Source organism: Archocentrus centrarchus, chromosome 15, assembly GCF_007364275.1.
Source record: "Archocentrus centrarchus isolate MPI-CPG fArcCen1 chromosome 15, fArcCen1, whole genome shotgun sequence".
NCBI classification, from domain to species: Eukaryota; Metazoa; Chordata; class Actinopteri; order Cichliformes; family Cichlidae; genus Archocentrus; species Archocentrus centrarchus.
Window position 1 is genome coordinate 28,300,793 of NC_044360.1, and position 19,829 is coordinate 28,320,621.

At 40.8% G+C, this 19,829-nt stretch overlaps 2 protein-coding genes across 6 annotated transcripts in view; one reads left to right on the forward strand and one right to left on the reverse strand.

The window, feature by feature from the left end:
• LOC115793025 (stromal membrane-associated protein 1-like) overlaps positions 1-14,958 on the forward strand; it is a 172,798-nt gene extending 157,840 nt beyond the window's left edge. For 3 of the 5 annotated variants that reach the window (XM_030747729.1, XM_030747728.1, XM_030747731.1), the window contains exons 9-11: positions 3,324-3,516; positions 10,322-10,551; positions 12,461-12,607. In XM_030747729.1, coding sequence (XP_030603589.1) covers positions 3,324-3,516; positions 10,322-10,551; positions 12,461-12,607 — 570 coding nt within the window. Of the gene's footprint in view, positions 1-3,323; positions 3,517-10,321; positions 10,552-12,460 lie in introns of all 5 variants that reach the window. The other 2 variants (XM_030747730.1, XM_030747727.1) reach the window with 2 other exon arrangements.
• Positions 14,959-15,565: 607 nt separating this feature from the next.
• The window catches only part of b3gat2 (beta-1,3-glucuronyltransferase 2 (glucuronosyltransferase S)), a 60,190-nt gene continuing 55,926 nt past the window's right edge, over positions 15,566-19,829 (reverse strand). The window contains exon 4 of the mRNA XM_030747732.1: positions 15,566-18,211. Coding sequence (XP_030603592.1) covers positions 18,125-18,211 — 87 coding nt within the window. The 3' untranslated portion in view covers positions 15,566-18,124. The remainder of the gene's footprint in view (positions 18,212-19,829) is intronic.

Consider the following 19,829-nt stretch of genomic DNA (forward strand, 5'->3'; position numbering starts at 1 on the left):
ATTGGCTGCTCCTCAAAAACAGAAGGGTTGAACGGTGGGTGGGTGGGGCTGCAGTGCTCACAGCCAAAGCTTTGTGCTTTCATGACCATATTAAGGATCTGTACCGCTGACTTCATACAGAGCCAAGAGTAGAAAAAAACAGCCTGAAGCGGTGTTTATTACTGTGTGCAGCCTGAGCTTTTGGTTCTGAGGGATTACTCGTGAATACGCTGATCTCATTATTTGAAACTTTGGCCAGTTTTATTATGTGCATCCACAATTTGCACCGGACCAGAGTCTCTTATCTTAAAAACACATTAGGAGATGAGCTTTTAATGGTCAGCGTAAATAGAAGCAGACCCTGTTTCAGTATTTAAATGGGTTTATATTAGTTTTGATCTTAATCCTCTAAAAACTCTCCGTCTTAATTGTGGTTTATTATAATATTTTTCTTTTAATTGCAGTCATGTCATGTTCTCACATCTGATAACTTTACTGTGGTAAATCTACTGTTACTGTAACTCCTAAAACAAATAAACAAATGGTCAAAACTAGTAACAGCTCTGCAACAACAAGTAGACACCAGAAGTTACCCAGTGTCAGTGCCAGCTTGGTTAAGCTCACCCCACCTCCAAGCTGCTTTAATTGGCTCACATCCCACATGCTCCACATGTTGCAGCTCCCTTCCCAAATGATCCTGGATGATGGTCTTATCTCACCGGTTCAGAGCCTGCAGACTCTGTCTGAGTCACGCCGTCCCTTCCATAACACTTTCCCAAAGAAGGGAGCTGAATGGCTGCTGATTACTGCAGCCTGGAAATTTTCAAGTCTATTAAATGTATTTTTTTTGTAACTTTGCAAAAAGCTTAGCAGCAAATAGGCTTAGCTTCCTTGATTGAGTTATGTTATATAGCTCAGTGACATGAGGCGGATCAGGTGTTCTCACCTTCCTTCATGCTAATGTTCTGTGGCTATTAATAGGAAGCTCCATCCTGCCCCCTCCAGCACCTGACTCACCTTAACTGGCTTCACTTGAGAGAAAATGGACCCTGTATATAGGTGTGTGTGTGTGTGTGTGTGTGGGGGGGGGGGGGGGGGGGGGGTGTCTTTTGGTATGACTAGCCATCCATCTTACCTCCTCAGCTCTCTTTATTCCTCCATCCTTGCCTGCCTCTTTTCATTTCAACTCACCCTTGTTTTTCTCTCCATCCTACTAATTCTTCTCTCCTCTTTCCTCCCCTGCCTTCACATCCACCTCCACTCTTTTCTCTTTTGTTTTTCTTTTCTCCTATCTTGCTCTCCCTTCCCCACCTTTTCTTCTCCATTCTTCCCTCATCCTCATCTCCTCGTTCCTTCCCTCCTCCAGTCAGATGAAGTCTGCAGGGAGAGACAGAGGTGCACAGTGCTGCCTATTAAGCAGCAGAGGACAACACATGTGCCGGCATTTCTGTGTGTGTGTGTGTGTGTGTGTGTGTGTGTGTGTGTGTGTGTGTGTGTGTGTGTGTGTGTGTGTGTGTGTTGTGTTGTGGTAATGGTGGGGTGCAACTTTGTGTAATATATGATTTGTGTGTGGATGTGTGCTTATGACACTGAATGCAGTGTGTTTATGCACTGCAGAGCAGCTTGCAGGAGCTGCTGTTTATCACACTGTCTCTCCTTATCTTCTTCATGCTGTCTGTCGCCTCCCCTCTTTCTGTTTTCAGTGTTTGTCCCGTCTATTCACATGTACACACACGCACATTTCCACACACACCTGAGCAGAGCGTTTAAGCAGGTGTTGTTTTTTTGTCAGCTCCATCCATTAAACATAATGGGTGTGTGCATGAAAGCTGGTTTTTTTTTCTTTATTTTTTAATGAAAAGGTGTATGTGAGCGGAGCAGCGTGCATGTGTCCTGTCTGCAACAGTTCACGTCTTCCTCTCTTTGCAGCAGCCTAATTAATGTCATCCGTCTCACTTACATTGACAATGCTCCTCTATTCTCTCTCCTCTGTTGTCTCATCCATTCTTTTCTCTCCTTTCTTGTCCTTTATTTAACTCTTGCTCTTTGGCCCTTTATTTATTTATTTTTCATCTTCACCTCGGTCTTCGCCTCTCTTGTTTCATCTTTTCTCTCCGTGACACGTAGCGTAAACCATAGGTATAACTAAATATATTTCCAATCCCACTGTATATCCCTGCTATCTGTATAGGTTAAATGACAAGAAGTGAAAAGAACTGTTGGATTTACCTAATGAATGCTTTTAAAACTCCAAATGAGGAGTACTAGCAGGAGAGTGTCAAGTACACAAATGGACAGAATGTTTAGTTTGCTCATTTTTTGGCATAGTTCTCAATTGCAATCAATCATTATTTTATTGTTTATTGGGTAAATCTTCTTTTATGGCTGCTTATGTTCACATATAGCATTTGAGAACCTGGATTCATTTCCCTCGCGTCATTCCAACCTTTTCCTAGTTTGTTGGCTTTTAATATGTTGTGTGTGGGCAGAAATGTAATGCTTATTTGCTGATTGTTTTAACAACAATCAAAAGAGCAGCAAAGTAGAAGATACTGAACTGAGAAATTAATGAGATATTGTGTTTTTTAATCTTGGACTAGTAGCTTGTTCAAGTGCCTTTACATGATTCACAATCTTATTCAGCTTTTTCTGGGTCTTGGTCCAGCCCTTCAGTTCAACCTCTGTCTGAGGCAAGCTGTTTTAGTTCGCCTTCTCCTCCCTTTAAGCCAAGTTTCCTCTGATTGGCTGCCCCTCATAAGCAGTTTTTGAACAACAGTTGGAAAACAGGGTTTCTCTCAGTCAAGAAAAAATTGAAACGTAGGATTTCGAGCCATTTGAACCCTGAATATTTTGGGCTCATAGGAAGAAGTGGCAGTGGCACTCCCTGTGAAAAAGCAAAAGGCTTACAGGCATACAGACTAGCTGGTTAACCGCCTGATGGCCTCCAATCGCTAGACAAAAATGTCTATTTCCCGACTGTTTGGTGTATGGTCGCTGGATTTAGTTTGCATGGAAGATGCCAACTTGCCTGCAAACACTTGCCAACTACTACCCAAAGGGCAGTAAAAGAAAAAAAGAAAAGAAAAGAAAAAACTAAAAATAGAAATAAAATCTACTAAGCTGCTCTGCTTTGTTTCTCAGATGGCCTGATTCTCTCTGCTGATTAGGTGAATTATGGCTCTGGTCACACTTTGAGATTTAAATTTTTTTTCAAGCAAAATGCATTCATAGGGTGACATAAGAACAACTGCATGATTATGGTGTAAGAGAAGGAATTTGTCTGGATGAAAATATCCACATTTCATGGCATTTCTTTCCTTTCCCTGTCTGTTTCTGTATGACAGTCTGGTTCCAGTATAGCAACTCCACAGGTGGATCCCTCCACCTCCTCTTCTGCAGCCTCCTCTACCTCCACCACTACCACAGTGAAGGCAGAAGAGAAGAAGCTTCTATCTAAAGACTCCATCCTGTCCCTGTACGCAAGCAGCTCAGTGGGCAGTCAGCCACAGAGCCAGCAACAGCCTGCTCCAGGACAAGGTAACACACACACACACACACACACACACACACTTACACAGGAAGTTTTTTTTATTAACCCCTTTCTAATCAAGACATGGCAGCTTGATCAATTGACTCAAACTCTAGAGTCACATTTTTAATTCAAGCAGAATCACTCAAGTTTGTAGGTCCCTTGAAAACGTTTTAAAAACTCTTGCTGTAGGTATTAAATTTGTGCGCAGTGTCTCTAAGAGTGATAGAGAAAAAAAACATTGGCAGTTTTTTGTATATCAGTTTTGAAAATTGCAGTTTGATGTCACTGTAGCAACAAGTTTGTCTCTTTCTTATCAAGCTCATTTGTTTACTTTGTTTACTGAGCACTTCAGTGTCCTCTCTCAGCTGAGCTGTGTCAGTACCACGGCTTATAGATTTTGTTGCAAAAAAAATAAAAAATTGCTTTTTATATAGTTTCCATCTGAATTTCTCTGCAAAAGATCAAGCACGGTGTTAGATTAGACAGGCCACAAAGCCGAAGCCGAGCTGCAATCCTGGCAGACCAGCTGATGCTCAACCGATGCTCTTATACTACTACTACGACCTTCTGTTTAGCCTGACTGCAGGTGCTACCCATCTGCAAGCCACTTGGCAACCCACCTCAAACCGGCTCCTCCTTTTCAAGCTGCTTCTGCCTTAATAAAAGTCATGACTTTCTGTTCTGTTCAGTGCTGGGGATCTTGCTACTTCCAAATATAAATATAAGGCTCTACGTGCAATCTTCTTTTGACTATAGTGGTCGTTGCTGAACTGTTTACGGCTGCACTATGCATCACACCAAACTACGGTATAGGGTTGGATTTTACCCAGGAGGATGCTATAGCAGTGAACTTTGCATTGATTCACTTCATCTCCTCAAGTGGCAACAAATAAGGTTGCTCTTTACTTTGTTTTGCCCCATTTATCTTTACTACATTAAGCCACTGGTTGCTTTGATTTCCCTGCCATGTAGCCAAGAGCTGAAACTTAAGAGTCCCTAGAAAGACCAGGAGGATTGAACCAGGGCCCTTGTTGTTGTGAGGAAAAAGGCATAAACACTTCATCACTGCGCTGCCTCAGAAATCAAAATGAATGGCATTATTGTTTTGTGCTTGATGTAAAGTGTCAGATTATCAACTTTAAGAGGATGAAAAGGCAGACGGTCCATTTACAGCATAGAAAATGGTCCCCAAGTGGCTAGAAATCATTTAAAAGCTGCACCAATGGCTACAAATGAGAACAACAGTGATGTTCTGCTTGTGCTTGTTTAGCCTGGGCAAAAAACTGGTTTTTATCTTGGATCTCCTTTTGAGAGCTGTAAAAGAAGGGAGACTGGTGGAAAACAGCATAAACAAGCAGAGACTCACTGTATGCTGACATTGTGTGTGTGTGTGTGTGTGTGTGTGTGTGTGTGTTCTGTAAATTTGGTCTATTAATCGAGAGAATTCTTACTTACTCTTAAGCCCGAGGACATCTTTACAGACACACAAAGTGAAAATGAATGGCATTAAGAGCTTTTGGACCTCGGGAACTTTTTATACAGTAACTCCTATAGCTGTTGGAGGAAGGACCTCCTTGTTTGTGTCTCCACTCTGCAGAAACTCAAAAACTATCAGAGGTCTCTTTTTAGCTTCTACTTCATTGTATGCACTGTCAGTTCAACAGTAATTTAATAATTAAGATCATGATTTGATTTGGTTGATTGATGATTTGAGAAGATGCAAATTTTTCACAATCCTGGATGTTTTAAGTTTTGTTTATAAAGCTGTCACACCCTTTGCAGTACCCATACACCTTCCACAAAAACGTGGGGTACCATGTGCTTTTTTTTAACAGTCTTCTTATCTCTGGAGTCATCTCACGACCCTTCAGATGGAACTTGCGACCTTGTGATCTTTGAAGATTCATCCCCAGAATGCTGCTTTTTCATTGCCTCTGCAGAAAATAGTTTTTGTTAAGGCAGCGATGTGGGAGCTGTTATTGTAGCAAAAGTAAGTGCATTTTGGAGGAGTGTGTAACTGTATCTTAATGCCTCTGTGTGTAATCAGATCTGTAAATGTGTAAAGGAATCTTTAAATGCATACTTAGCAATGTGATTATACAGAGACACATTGAGATACAGTTACACACTCAACTGCAAATATTACTGCTACAGTAATAGCCCTACACAAAGAACCTCAGCCATCACTATTTATATGGATTCCTGGACTTGTGGATCAAAGGACTGAAATTCACTTTCCATTTAATTCAGTTATATTTATATGGTCCCAGTTAACAACAGCAGTCATTTCAAGGTGCTGTGAGACAAAGACCTCGCAGTATCAAATGATCTCCTATGAGCAGCACTTAGCAACAGTGCAGAGGAAGAACTCCCCTAAAACAAAGACCTTCAGCAGAATAAGGCTAGAACATCAGCACTTGAGAAGAAAAGAGACAAAAAGAGGAAGATAGAGACCAAAAAATAAACAGGATGAGATGCAGATTGTGGGAGAAAGTAGACAGAAGTTACTGACATGCAGTAGCGGCATATAAACACATGAGTTATCAAAAAGTTTTAAATCAGATCTGTCTGTCTTCTGAACCCAAAGTGGGAGCTGGTTCCACAGGAGAGGGCCTGATAGCTGAAGGCTCTGCCTCCCATTCTACTTTTAGAAACTCAGGAACCACAAGCACATCTACAGTCTGAGAGTTAAGTACTCTATTGGGATGATATGATCATCATATAACTTTCTATGTGAAAAGAAGGCCATGTTGTTGTTTTTTCAAGACTAGAATTAACAGAAAGCCAATGAAGAGACACTAATGTGGGAGTAATATGATCTCCGTTTTAGTCCTTGTCTTCAGTACAGGGTTTTAGATCAGCTTAAGACTTTTCAGGGTGATAATAAGGAACTGGAAAAAAAGAAAATTTGACTTCTGCTGCCATTTCACTTATCAGCAGCCAGGATACACAGGGAAGGTCCAAAGTTCAGTTCAATTCAATTCAATCTTATTTTATTTATATAGCAACAAATCACAACAGTCACATCATGATGCTTTATATTGTAAGGTAAAGACCCTACAATAATTAGAGAGAAAACCCAGTCAAAATGACCCCCCTATGAGCAAGCACTTGGCGACAGTGGCAACAATTTATTTATATATATATATATATATATATATATATATATATATATATATATATGGCTACCAAACGTTGTAGGACACTATTCCCAGTCGAACCGCACATTTTGATCCAACTTTCGGGGGATTTTCTCCAAACAGCGGGACTACTTAGTTTCACAGTGAAAAATCATGACAAAAGATGAGAAACATTTTCACATTACATTAGTCCTGCCTGAAAGTAACAAAAGCATAAACTAGTTTTTCAGCATTTTTCAGTTTTTTTTTTTTTTTTTTTTTTGGGGGGGGGTCTTTATTATATAGTGCAGTGAAGAGGAGATGGGAAAGCTGGGAGACAGAGGGTGGGGGGAGGCACGCAGCGAAAGGCTCGGGGCTGCTGCATTTAGCCATGTGGCATATGGTCGCTTGCGCAACCTGTGAGCTAAACTGCCGCCCAAGGATGTTTTTAATTTTGACATTACTGTGCAGATTAAAGACTAAAGAGCTACAGATTTTTCTTTTTAATGCGCAAGCTGGCACACATATGGTCATAAATGACTTCAAGGTTCCTCACAGTAGAAATATCTTGTAAATATAGCATGTAAACAAATACTACACATATACAGCGTCTCACAAGCTGTGAAAGACATAGAGGTTATAAATACAAGGGTGCACACTCAGACCTGCAGTAGGTGTTTGCACATAAACAGACATGCACATCTAGACAATATTACACACACACACACACATCAGAGGAAAGATGCATCATGAAAATGGAGGAGAGTAAAGATGAAAGGTCAGCGTGCTGAAAACCAGCCACGTCTACTCAACACTGCATTTACTGTGGTCCCAGTGCAGCAGTAAAAATAGTGGAGTGTCTGCAGATTCGCTTTCATCTCACAGTTATTATGTGTAAAGACTGAAGTGTCAGGAGTGTGTGTGTGTGTGTGTGTGTGCGTGTGTGTGTGTGTGTGTGTGTGTGTGTGTGTGTGTGTGTGTGTGTGTGTGTGTGTGTGTGTGTGTGTGTGTGTGTGTGTGTGTGTGTGTGTGCGCATGTCCAGGTAGGCGGATGCTCACACATACATCATACAAACATCAGCCGGAGCAGGTTTGGAGTGTGTGGGAAAGCATTAGTGCTGCATGTTTTCTGCTCGGTGGGAGAAAACAGGCAGCAGGTTTGTACAGCAGGCACATGCATTGATTATAGTGTTCCATGTTTACACTGCTGTACTGAGGATTAGGAACGGAGTGAAGGGCTTTCTGCTTATTGTCCTTTCTGAATCCAAATAAATGCTGATTGAGATCAAAGCCAAAAGAACGTTGCCAGGCTAATGCCCAAAAATCACAGACTTTCATCCTGCATGCACTCTATGTGTGCGTGGGACCATGTGCACCTCTCCGTGCTGCAACAGAAAGGCTCTAAATGCAGCCAACAATGATGTGATCAAAATGTCAGGCTATATAGATAGCAAAAAATACTGCTACATCAGTGCAGGGATCTGCAGATCACTTATTTATCCATGGATTTGTATCGATTTCCACTGTGGATTTATAACAGCTAAAGACTAAAAACTGTGAGGTGTTATAAGAGTTGTGCTAAAGAGGATATATTATAATATGAGAGGAAAGGCTCTGTCATTTTCTACATGCACAGAGCATTGCAGGTACTAGGTACTAGGTACTAGTACTCTGTACTGCACTTTGAGGATGTTTCAGCCAAAAGTCCAGTACATTTGGTAAGCATGAAAAATGCTTACACACAGAATTTTGTATTCTGGTTGTAAGCGGTGTCCTTGGATCATGCGTCAGGCGTGTCAGGGTGCGGTACATATCAGGTGTGGAAAATAGCTGCACCAAGTTCTTCTGATGAGAATATAACTTCAAAATAATTCAGCTGTCAGTCGCTTGTTCAGGGTATACTTTTTGTGCTGCTTTTCTACTCAGAAATCTGCATATGCGGACAGATCTCACATTTGTTGCCTTTTATGACATATGTGAACTTATGTGGACTGAAGACAGGCATGTGGAGTGTAACATGTTACACTAAAGTTGGGCCTGATACTGTTTGGCTGCATGCTACCACAGTAGATTTCAAATAAAATAATCAAGATACAACTGATGTGCAGACTCTGCTTTAACTCAATGGTTTGAACAAAAGCATTGCATTAAGCACTGAGGAATTACAGTCTTTGTGCTACAGATTAGTCATACATGATCTGGAAACACCCAGAGAATGAGTCCAGCCACAGTCGGGAGGAAGCCCATCTGTTGAATATGGTGGATGCCATGTTATAGCATGGGCACAATTGGCTTGCAGAGTGTTTATTGACTGCTGATAGAAGTGGCAGAATGAACTGTGAAGTGTACAGAGCTGTACCCTCGGCCCAGATTGAGCCAAATGCTGCAAAGCTGGTCGGCCGGTGTGTCATAGCACAACTGGCTAATGTAATGTAATGTATTTGCAGTTATATAGCACTTTTCTAGTCTTAGTATTCACTCAAAGCACTTTAGACTACAAGTCACTTTTTAACTACACATAAATGCAGCACTTTATCCTGTACTCTTCAAGCAGTTTGCTGTGAGGTGACAATGTTAACCACTCCACTGAAAATGGCCCAGAGCATACTGCAATAATTTCAAGGCAAAGAAATGGGCGATTCAATACAATACAGTCACCTGATCTCAGGCCATTAGAGCATGCTTTTCAGTTACTGAAGACAACACTAAAGGCAGCTGAAGGTGGCTGCAGTAAAGGTCCTGGCAGAGCATCTCAAGGGAGAAAAAAAACACCTTTCAGTGATGTTCATGGGTTCTAGACTTCAGGCACTCATTAACTGTGAAGGATTTTCATCCAATTATTAAAAACAGTCCATCCATTTTCTTCAGTTTATCCTTTTCAGGGTCACAGGATTAAGAAAAAAAAAGTCCTTTTATTTAAAATTTTGTGAGTTTCTCTAATTACTCTTGAGCCCCTAAACAGTTAATGCAGTACTTTTGTTAAACCACTTAAATTAATGCTGAAAATCTGCATGTTGTGACTGTCTGGTTTAAAGTCCACTGTGATGCTGTAGAGAGGAAAAACTACGAAAATCGTGTAATTGTCGAAAAACATATGGACGAGTCTGTGGTTACAGCTCACTGCCAAATTTCAGGGAGCAATTCACTGTTTTTAGGCAAAACGCTACGAAATGCTGACATTACAGCTGCTTCAGCCTCTGCAGTAAACTTCCTAAGTGCTCGCTGAAGGTCATCGTCTCATGAAGCCAACAAAATCACATTGTCTTTAAAGAGCAAGAGAAGCAGTTCCATGATCCTCAAACCAGATGCTCTCATCCTCCCTAGCTCATCAGCTCACAATTTCTTAATAAAAAATAAAGTCAAGAGTCTGCCTTTCCCTATATCATCACATACGGCAGCGCAGCACACTTTGGTGAACTGTTAGTGATGCCACACAACTGAAATCCCAGTAAGAGCGTATCACCTGCACCTCACTGTTCTTCTCACAGTCCCTTTTTGTTGTCGTTGGTGTTGCAGCATTTTACTCTTTCTTGAAAGGATGAGTGCTAGCACTGCATATGCTTTTTTGCTGGATTTTATGGATATTTGACTACCTGAAGGTGCTTATATTTGGATTTAGAGGTTTAGTTTCCACTTGTAGGTTTAGTTAAATATATGCTTATTGTTCTTATCTGTCTGTTTTGTCTTGCAGCAGGTGTGTACATGGGCCAGCCTCCTATGCAGTTCACTCCACAGGGCTATGCCCCAGCAATGGGTGGAAGTGTTCCACCCACCACCACCATGATGGGGGGAGGGGCCATGATGTCCGGTATGGCCCTGCCAAATGGGGGCTACGTGGGCATGCAGCAGCAGGGTGCAATGCCAGCCAACCAAGGACAGAACATGTACAGCATGCAGCAAGGACAGTGGAATATGGGCCAGGTAACACAAAGAGACTCGAATCTCTGTATTAAAGTGTACTGAGAATGGTGATGATTAACATTTAGCTCTGTGGCCACTCCAGTTACTGTGAATATATGGATTCACACAGTGCTCTGCTCCACAATTCTGCATAGAGCTCAGTGCAGTAATGACCTCACCCCTTTAGTAAAAGCCCAAGAGGTGCAGCTTTAATCAGCTATTCAATCTTTTTTATAACCAAGGTTACTGTCTAATAATCATGAGGGTTTTTTTTTTAAATCTCTTTGTCCATAATTCTAACCAGAGCAGTACATTACTTAGTATGTAATATTTGATGTAGAGTTCTGCTAGACCTTTTAATACCACACAGAATGCAGAATGAAGTTTGATAAATATGGATTATGGATGAATGTATCCACTTTTTTCTTCACTTTCTAGCTGCATATGTCAATAATTTGTGGAGGTTTTTCAGCCAATTTGGAATTAAATTGCATATTAAAACCATGGACTGTGTATAGCAGATGGGTGTAGCCACCATATTGTGGGTGAAATGCTAAGTTATCACGTAAGGCTAACAAGCTTGGTTTTGTATACTGTACAGGTGCAACATCACAGACACAGATGCCTCCTAATTAGTCCTGAGTAACATACTTAATAAATACTACACTTCCAGTCACCAAAACTGGAACATGTATTGGACAGGTTGCACCACACAGCAGATCAACAGATGAGCTTAAAAAAAAAAAAGCTCAAATAAACTTTTGGGTTTGACCTCTTTTTTGCTTTCAAAAATGTCAGAATTCATGGCATAGATTTAACAAGGTCCTGGAAACATTCCTCAGCATCATACAGTTGCTGCAGATTGGTTGGCTGTACACCCATGAGGCAAATCTCCTGTTCCACTACTTTCCAAAAGTGCTCTTGTTGAATTGAGAACAGGTGACTGTGGAGGTCATTTGAGTACAAAGTCAACTCATTGTTATGTTGACATCAGTTTGAGATGATTTGAGCTTTGTGACATTGTGCATTATCCTATTGGAAATGGCCATCAGAAGATGGGCACACTGTGGTCATAAGGGGATGGACATGGTCAGTAACAGTAGTCAAGTAGGCAGTTTACATCAAATTCTGGCCCTACCATCCAAACATTAAAGCAGAAATCAAGACTCATCAGATCAGGCAGTGTTTTTACGAACCCTAAACCCTAGAGATGGTTGTGTGAAGAAAATCACAGTAGATCAACAATTTCCAAAATACCAGACCGTCTGGCACGTGTGCATGTATGCATGTTTTTTTTGTTTTGTTTTTAATGGGTGACTTTGTGAGAATATTCATTAACCTAATGCATTCACTCATCTCATGCAACACCAACAAAGGCCAAACACAAACCTGACTGAAAGTTTGAGCCGTCAAAGTTCACTTTGGAGCTCTGTCTAAAATATAACTAACCAAAGTGTCCTCAACCCAGTCTGTGAAAGTCCTCACAAACACAGAAGTGAAGGGGATGGTGCAGTAGATGGAATGGTGAGCTGATGAGTGCTTGGTTAGCTGACACACATGCATTACTCAACATACACATACAGTACCTCCTTACTCACAGCTCTCAGATGACCAGATAAGCGAGCAGCACTGCACTAAAGCACATTCATAATAGATAAGACCGAATGGAAGAAAGAAGGGGGTGCAGGGGAGTGAGTCAGGGATGTGGAAGAGGGTGAGGAATTGTGAAGTGAGCAGGGACGTGGGGAGAGAGGGCATGGAGCCTTTAGGAACAGAGAGGAAGTTAAAGAGCATTGGGTAGAAGCCAGGTAGTGGAGCTAAAGGATGGAGAAACCCAACCCCGGCCTCCAGGCTCTGATATGACAGAATAACTCTGTTTTTGCTCTGGTGAACTCAAACAGTAACTCTGCTCCTCTGTTTTCTATCCCAGATGACCCAGCAGATGTCAGGCATGGCTCTGAGTGGTGGAACGCCTGCGCCAGTTGCTTTCAGCCAATCAGGCGCCCCTGCGGCCGGTTGGCCCACAGCTCCATCGCCAGCTTCAGGCCAGACCCTGAGCACTCAGCTGTGGAAGTGATGAGGATGGGGTCCAGAGGATAAGGTGGTGATGGTAGTGGTGGTGGTGGGGGAGTGGAGGGCAGTCACATGGCAACAAAACAGCCATATTTGCCTCCAACTCACCCATCTTCTCACAGACGCACAGCGAGGGCAGTCTGTCTGCCCTAAACACCCCTCCCAGACCCAACACACCTTCACCGCAGTTCCTTTAAAGCACCAAGATGACATCACAGTGGATGAGTGTGGTTAAAAAAAAAAAAAAAGACTGGCAACAGTCATCTTGCATCGTTATTTGACTTCCTCTTCTTTTGTGATTTCCTTTTGTTGTTGTTGTCTGAAGAAGACAAAAACAACATAAGAGACTGAACTGAAAGCTGCTGGAGCAACAACTCCAAGTGTCTGTAATACTAAAACAATATAATTACTGAACTGGATAGTTAGTGAGTAGTCTCTCAGTACCTACAGTAGATATGGCTATCTTGTGGTTGGTCTATGCTACCTGTCCTCTCCGTTCTGTCTACACTGTATATTGTATTATAACTGTCCTTCTTCCTCCCCCTCCCTCATCGTGTAGGGCAAGCACAGCCTTGTAGCAGATAATCATCTGAGCAGTACTCTTTTAATGTGGAAAAAAAGTGAACCTCCTGCTTTTTCAGAGGAGAGAGGTCGATGCTTCAGCTCGGGAAAACTTTGTTTGGTTCAAGTGTTTTCAGTCTCTGCTGAAATGAGGTCTCACTGACCTGCTAATACAGTAGGTGTTTTGCACTGATGATCAAAAAGTTCAACCTTTTTCTCTCAAAAACTTGTGAAGTCAAGCTGCCTCATTACAGTCTCTGCAGGTTCAGCTTATTCCCACAGCAGACAGTGCACTGATTATATACACCAGTGGTTTCCATTTGTGGGGAAACCACTTTCCTGCACTTCACAATAAATCTGTGAGTTCAGACATTTTTTTTTTCAGAAACTAAAAACAACTTAGTGGAACAAATTGTTCAGTTTTCATTTCCTTTCTATTTTATGGATTTTATCTTGATACTAATACTGACTATTAAGTATTATATGATTATATAATTAATACTTTGATTTAAGCTGGAGAAATAAAAGGTAAGCTCTGCTTGCAGGGCTTTCTCACATATAATTTAAAACTACTGTTTTCCCCATGCATGCATAGATTTGGATATATACTGTACCTAATAAATTGATTAAAAGACTGATACCACTGAAATGTTTGTTATGAAGCCTGAAGCTAGGACAGAGTTAGCTTAATTTAGCCTTAGGAAGGAAAGATGTGGCTTTGCTAATCTGGTACAGTCTAAAGTTATTAAAAAAAATTACAAACATCTCTAATTTCACCAAAATTTCTAATCTCAGTTCATACAGTTCAAACTGTAAATGTAAATATATCATCACAGGTTTCCCAATTTTTAGATTTTGTGACGTTGCTACACATTAGCTGCTCATCGAATAATTCTACCTAAAAATTAAGTGTAGCTTTTACATATCTGCTTATGTGTCAGATGAACATCAATATGTGCAGATTAGATTCATTATATAATGAATTTTTTTACTTTACAAAGCTGTTTAAAACCTTTGCTTCCAGCCAGTTGCTACATAGCGCTAGGGTCGTTCTTACACACAGGTGCTAGCTAAAAGATATTTCCCAAAACTGGTCACTGACCCATCTTTGAATTTATTATTGTACTCAGTTATCCAACTACATGACGGGGACAGACTGCAATAAACCGCACTTTTATCTTTTGTACTGTGGACATACATCTCTTCAACAGACAGAAGCCACAAGCACAGATCAGCGTATAGCTATTTAACAGAGCTAATGCTTTGTTTGATATGTCTTTGATTATTATTTATACACAAACACATAAAGACACACATCTCATTACCCAATACACTTTATCAGCAGAAGGTAAACCAGTCCCTGTTTCTCAAACTGCTGGCTGGTTAAAAACAACACAAACCTTCAACAAATGTCCGACATTCCCTTTAAGTCCCCCGGTCCCCTGGGTGCCTTTGGTAGCTTTGCTGTAATGTTTTAAATTTTTTTAGAACCAAACGAGCTAAATTCAGTTGAGGCTGGGTTCAGACCCAGTTAAGATATTCCTTCTTGTTGAAATGTGTACTGTCTCCCATGCGCCTTGAGGGAAATTAAAGCAACACTGGAATCCTGGAATCACAGCATTATGTCTAACTAGCAGAGCACATACTGTATCAGTGGTTGGTTTTGGTTCTGCCTCTCAGATCTTTGTTAAGGCGTGGTAAGAACACGAGTGAAATACACCAACACACACACGTATGCACACAGATCACGTATGCAGTTCAATTCCAACTTCTGGACAGGAAATTTAGCTTTTTATTTGAAATTCTGGGCCAGTGTGACACCCAAAATGTTTCTCTTTCCATATATGATACTATAACCGTATGTTCTGCCATCTGCATTGTGGTGTTTTGTTGTGTGCAGTACAAGAGAAGCACAGTTAGTCTGCAGCAAATAAACCTGGATGACCAATCAGAGGGCTAGACTGGCAGGAGGGAGAATGGGACTGGACAGTGCTAGAGCAAAGTGGACCTGTATGAAAATCCTAGATGGGTTATGTCATCACTGTCCAGTTCTCCTAAGAACACGAGTGAAATACACCAACACACACACGTATGCACACAGATCACACTGCCGATGCAGAGATTCATGTCTGTACAGGGTCCCTCTGCCATGCAATAACTGTAGCACGCTGTGTGAGAACACCACTTATAATCATGTACTCCATCGGCCTAATGTCCTCCAGGTTTATTTCCAGTGTGTTTACATTTTCTGGTGCCTAGTACAGAGGAAAAAAAAAAAAAAAGTGTTTTGTGCATTAAAACTGTAAATATACAGGAAATTTTCTGTGTTCATCTTTTGGTTTTATCTTTTGAGATCTTTTTGGTTCTCCTTTTTTTCTGTTCCCTGTTTTATTTGCAATAAAAGTTGTTGAATCCTGGATAGAATCCTGTTTTTATTTCTTGTGCACATTCAGTCCCCTCTAAACTTCAGTGCTCAGGACGATGCTGCCGTCAGGAAGAGAGTTCTTTACACATCAGAACCATGAAGGTGGCGGTCTCTGTGTTGTGCCGCTCATATGCCAACTACTCCATTTCTTTTCCTTTCTCTGCTGGGAGACGGGTTTTCTTTGTTGTCAGCCCACAGATGCTAGATTATTGATGGCTGCTTGTCAGGAGTGTTGTTACGTGCTTCTTGATGTGGGCCACTTCCAAACTTCACTACATTGCTCTGATACACAGAGGAGAAGACACACAATGTCACTTCATTAAATTTATATGATCAGTTCATTATATTTAAATAGCATTTAGGCATCAATCAACCTTTACAGCATTAACTTTGAGACATTCGTGTGATTTAGCTTAAACAAGGGAGACCAGAGGCGGCCGTTTCTGTCGCCGTCTGATTGGCAATTTCACAAGTACCGTCCGAAGTGAAGACCTTGTTCTTCCAGAGAAAACGGAGCTTTAAAACTTTGATGACAAAGGGATGAAAAGGGTTCCAACATTTTTATATGCATATCCAATGCTTTGAGGGACATTATGGGAAGAATAGTAATAGTTCAGTAGTTTAGGGAATATACTTTCTCCACTTTCCAAGAGTGAGGTGAGAAAATCATTAATTACAGGGCTTGAACTATGTTATGGTTAGCCTAGCTTAGCATAATAACTGGCAGAGAAGGAAAACCGCTAGCCTGGCTCTTTTTAAAGTTTGGATACCTCTACAAACACATCTAAAGCTAATTATTAAACAGCATCTACCACATTTAAAACAATAAATTATAGTGGGAGCTGTAGCATTTTATAGCAATAATAGTAAGCTTGCTAGGATGCTAGTCAGATATTAGGCAAGACTCCTTAAAGAACCAGGATAGCAGTTTTTCTCTGTTTAATTGAACGCAGGAGCTTTGGAGGTGTTCGAGTCATTACTTGGTTTATTCTTTTATTTTGTGCCACCTTCCAGTCTCTACGCTGAGGCTAAAAGCCTTCTGATACCAGTTTCCAGCACAGGTATGACATTGATAGCAATCTTATCAAATTAATGAATAAAATACAAACAATGATGTTTCCCAAAATGTAGGGATCCAGCAATACCAACTTTTTCAGACTTATATTACATTGGGGTACTGGCCAATACCAAGAACAGAGATACTTAATAGAGTTCTAACAAATGTACCCTGAAAGATGACCTAAAACAACATTTTCAGAATGCTCCATATCATCAACTATTGTTAATCACACCTCGATGCCATTAAACTAACTTTGATCCACTGGACAGTTAAACAGAACAAATATTTGTCTAAATAGAGGTGAAGTGATGAAACTAAATGTCCTGAAACGGGCTGCTAATTTTTTATTTTATTTTTTTTTAACAAAGTTGTGCTGCACTGGGAGGTTATTCTGATGTGTTGTTGGCTGGGAATATATATATATATATATATTTATTTATTAGGGCAGCATTACACTCAGCAGATATCAAAATCTGCTGAGTGTAACCACCTACAACTATTGGATGGTCATCAGCGTAAGTGCTTCAGTCATATTTACAGACTGCAGGTGGTGACTGGGACTGTTGTCCTGCTTTCCTTACTGCTGTTTCTCATTGGCCCTGCAATAGATTGGCGACCTGCCCAGGGTGTACACTGCCTCTCACTCTGACAGCTTGGATAGGTCTCAGCCCTCAGTAACCACTTTCCTGATTAGTTTGCAGTCTCAATCACAAATTTTTAAATCCTTTTGAACACAACACAATGCTTATTTATTAGTGTTCAAAAAGAACAATAAAGCGGTAGTGTCCCGCGGTTTCACAGCTACACTTGTGATGTCTGGTTTAAAAAAGCTGATGACAGCCAAAACGCTGAGCCTGAGGTTTTGGCAACAGCTCGGAAAAGGTTAGTGTTGCTTTAAGTGACAGCTTGTAGCTCTGAGTAGCTTGTAAGTGGCTACATGAACATAGTATCAGGCCAGTAATCAATACTGGTATTGGTATCAGTGCATCCCTACAAAAATGTTAAAAATTCCTTTAACACTGGGAAACCTTAGCATTACAACACCTTTGTCATAAAATACAGGCAGCTACCAATCATCTGGTCCACAAGCCTTTGTTTTCCCCAGCAACTGTATCACAAGCTCATAGTTTTAATATGGATGGTGAAGTGTTAATAATGGAAAACAGCGTGTCAATGAGTCAATGCGTCTTACATGGCACTTTTCAGTTCAGCAACATGATATGTTACATTTATACTGGAGTTTTTACATCAGCAGGCTGTGGATGTGAGAAAATGAACAGTCCAGGTCATTCCTGTTTGTAAGATATTTGGTGCTATCCAGTTCTCACAAAACAATGTTTGACAGACAGCAGGGAGTCTTAAATCATGCAGCTCCTCAGAGTCTGTGTCCATCAGCAACAAGCTGGATAACCCGAAAGGCAGAGAAAGCAGAGTGCTGTTATTAGTCTCAGCCAAGAGATGACGGGCAGCTGCAATCACACCTCCATGACCACGGTGTCCTTTCGATGTTTGGGCTCATTTGCGAGATGCGGTTTCTCTGTGCGAGTGTGCCAAACCAGCACCTGAAAAAGAGAAGAGGAAGAATTAAAAAAAAAAATCTGCTGACAATGAACGCGAAGTGCACTGAAAAACAAACACAAAAAAAAAACCAGTGATGTGAAACACACTCCTGTTGATGGTTTCATGCTAAAAAGAATACAACAGCAAGCCCTCAAACAGATATAGAGAATATAGATTTCTCTTTTTCTTTTTTTGAAAAATTGGTTTTACACTAAACGTGGAACTTTGCTTATTAGAAATCTCACACTGTGCATTGTGGTGTGAATGTGGACACAGCTCCACAGGGTTCCTTTAACTCCTTTTATTGCTGAGATATAGAAATGCAACAACATCACCAGAAAAACAAGTCCATCAGTTAAAGGAATGCAGGCAGCCCCGAGTGAGACTACAATGAATGAATGAGCAACTCAAGGAGTACGGTCATGTTATTAGCCAAGCTGTGTTGTCTTGTCACCCAGTTTATCACCAAAGTATTACAAGATCTGGATGTGGTGCCACGAATGTTATGGTCAGTGATAATATTGTAGAAATGAAGTTGAAGAAAACCTAATGTATCTTATTAGCCCATTACAAGCTATCTTACTGTCATATCGTTAGCCTAATAGCATAATTGCCTAAGTCATATTTTGGCATATTTTGAGATACCTACTCTGCTAACAGTGTAGATTCATTTAGATAGATATCGCAATTTTGGCCAAAATATGACTTGGGCAATTATGCCTAAGTCATATTTAATGATATGTTTCCAGCAAAAAACTTCACAAAATTTGACCAAACAGATATTTGTAAACCTAATAAGCCCTCCAGCTAAATAATCATACTGGTCATTTGCTCCACCCATCTGAAACATTTGAAAATGTAGACTGTGTTGGGTAGAAAATGGGGTGATGGTGGCACAAACACACCCCACTTTCAAATGGAGGGTGAGTCTTGTCAGGGACCATTTTTAAGTTTTGCTTACTTTCATTTTCAAATCATTAACTGTTTGGGCCGAGGTATAACAAATTTCTCTACAGTTCCTCTAATGGCCACTTGGGACTGAACCCAAAAGTCAGTCAATCCCCATAGGCTAATACAGGTGATGGTTTGGTTAGGTTTAGGCAACAAATCTACTTGGCGAGGTGTAGGAAAAGATCACAGTTTAGCTTAGGCCTATAGTAGAATAACTGAGAGATGGTTCAGGGGTGATTTCTACTCCTTGCAGTTGTATTTCCCCTCATTGGAAATACATTTTGAAGCTTCAGTCCTTGAAGATGTGCTCATGAAATGCCCATCGAGTGAAAAACACTGCCGTATACTCTGCGACACAGATTGCATTGTATCTTCCTGCTGTTGAATTTGATGGTGTTAGTGCGCTGGGAGAAATTCCACAGGCAGGAAACAGTCTGACACTTCAACATGGATCGAATCAAAAGCAGCACACACCTCACTGCAGCTGTTTGTCTTGTCTTTTCAGTCAATTTCACAGCAATATATTGGTGAGAAAACACTACAATGGAGGCAAAGATTGATATTTTCCTGGAGAGGAGAACAAATTCCATTCCACACAGATTCAAGCGAGGTCCCCCCCCCCCTTTTTTTTTAAGGGCTATAACTAATGAGCCCATAATTCAAGTGTCC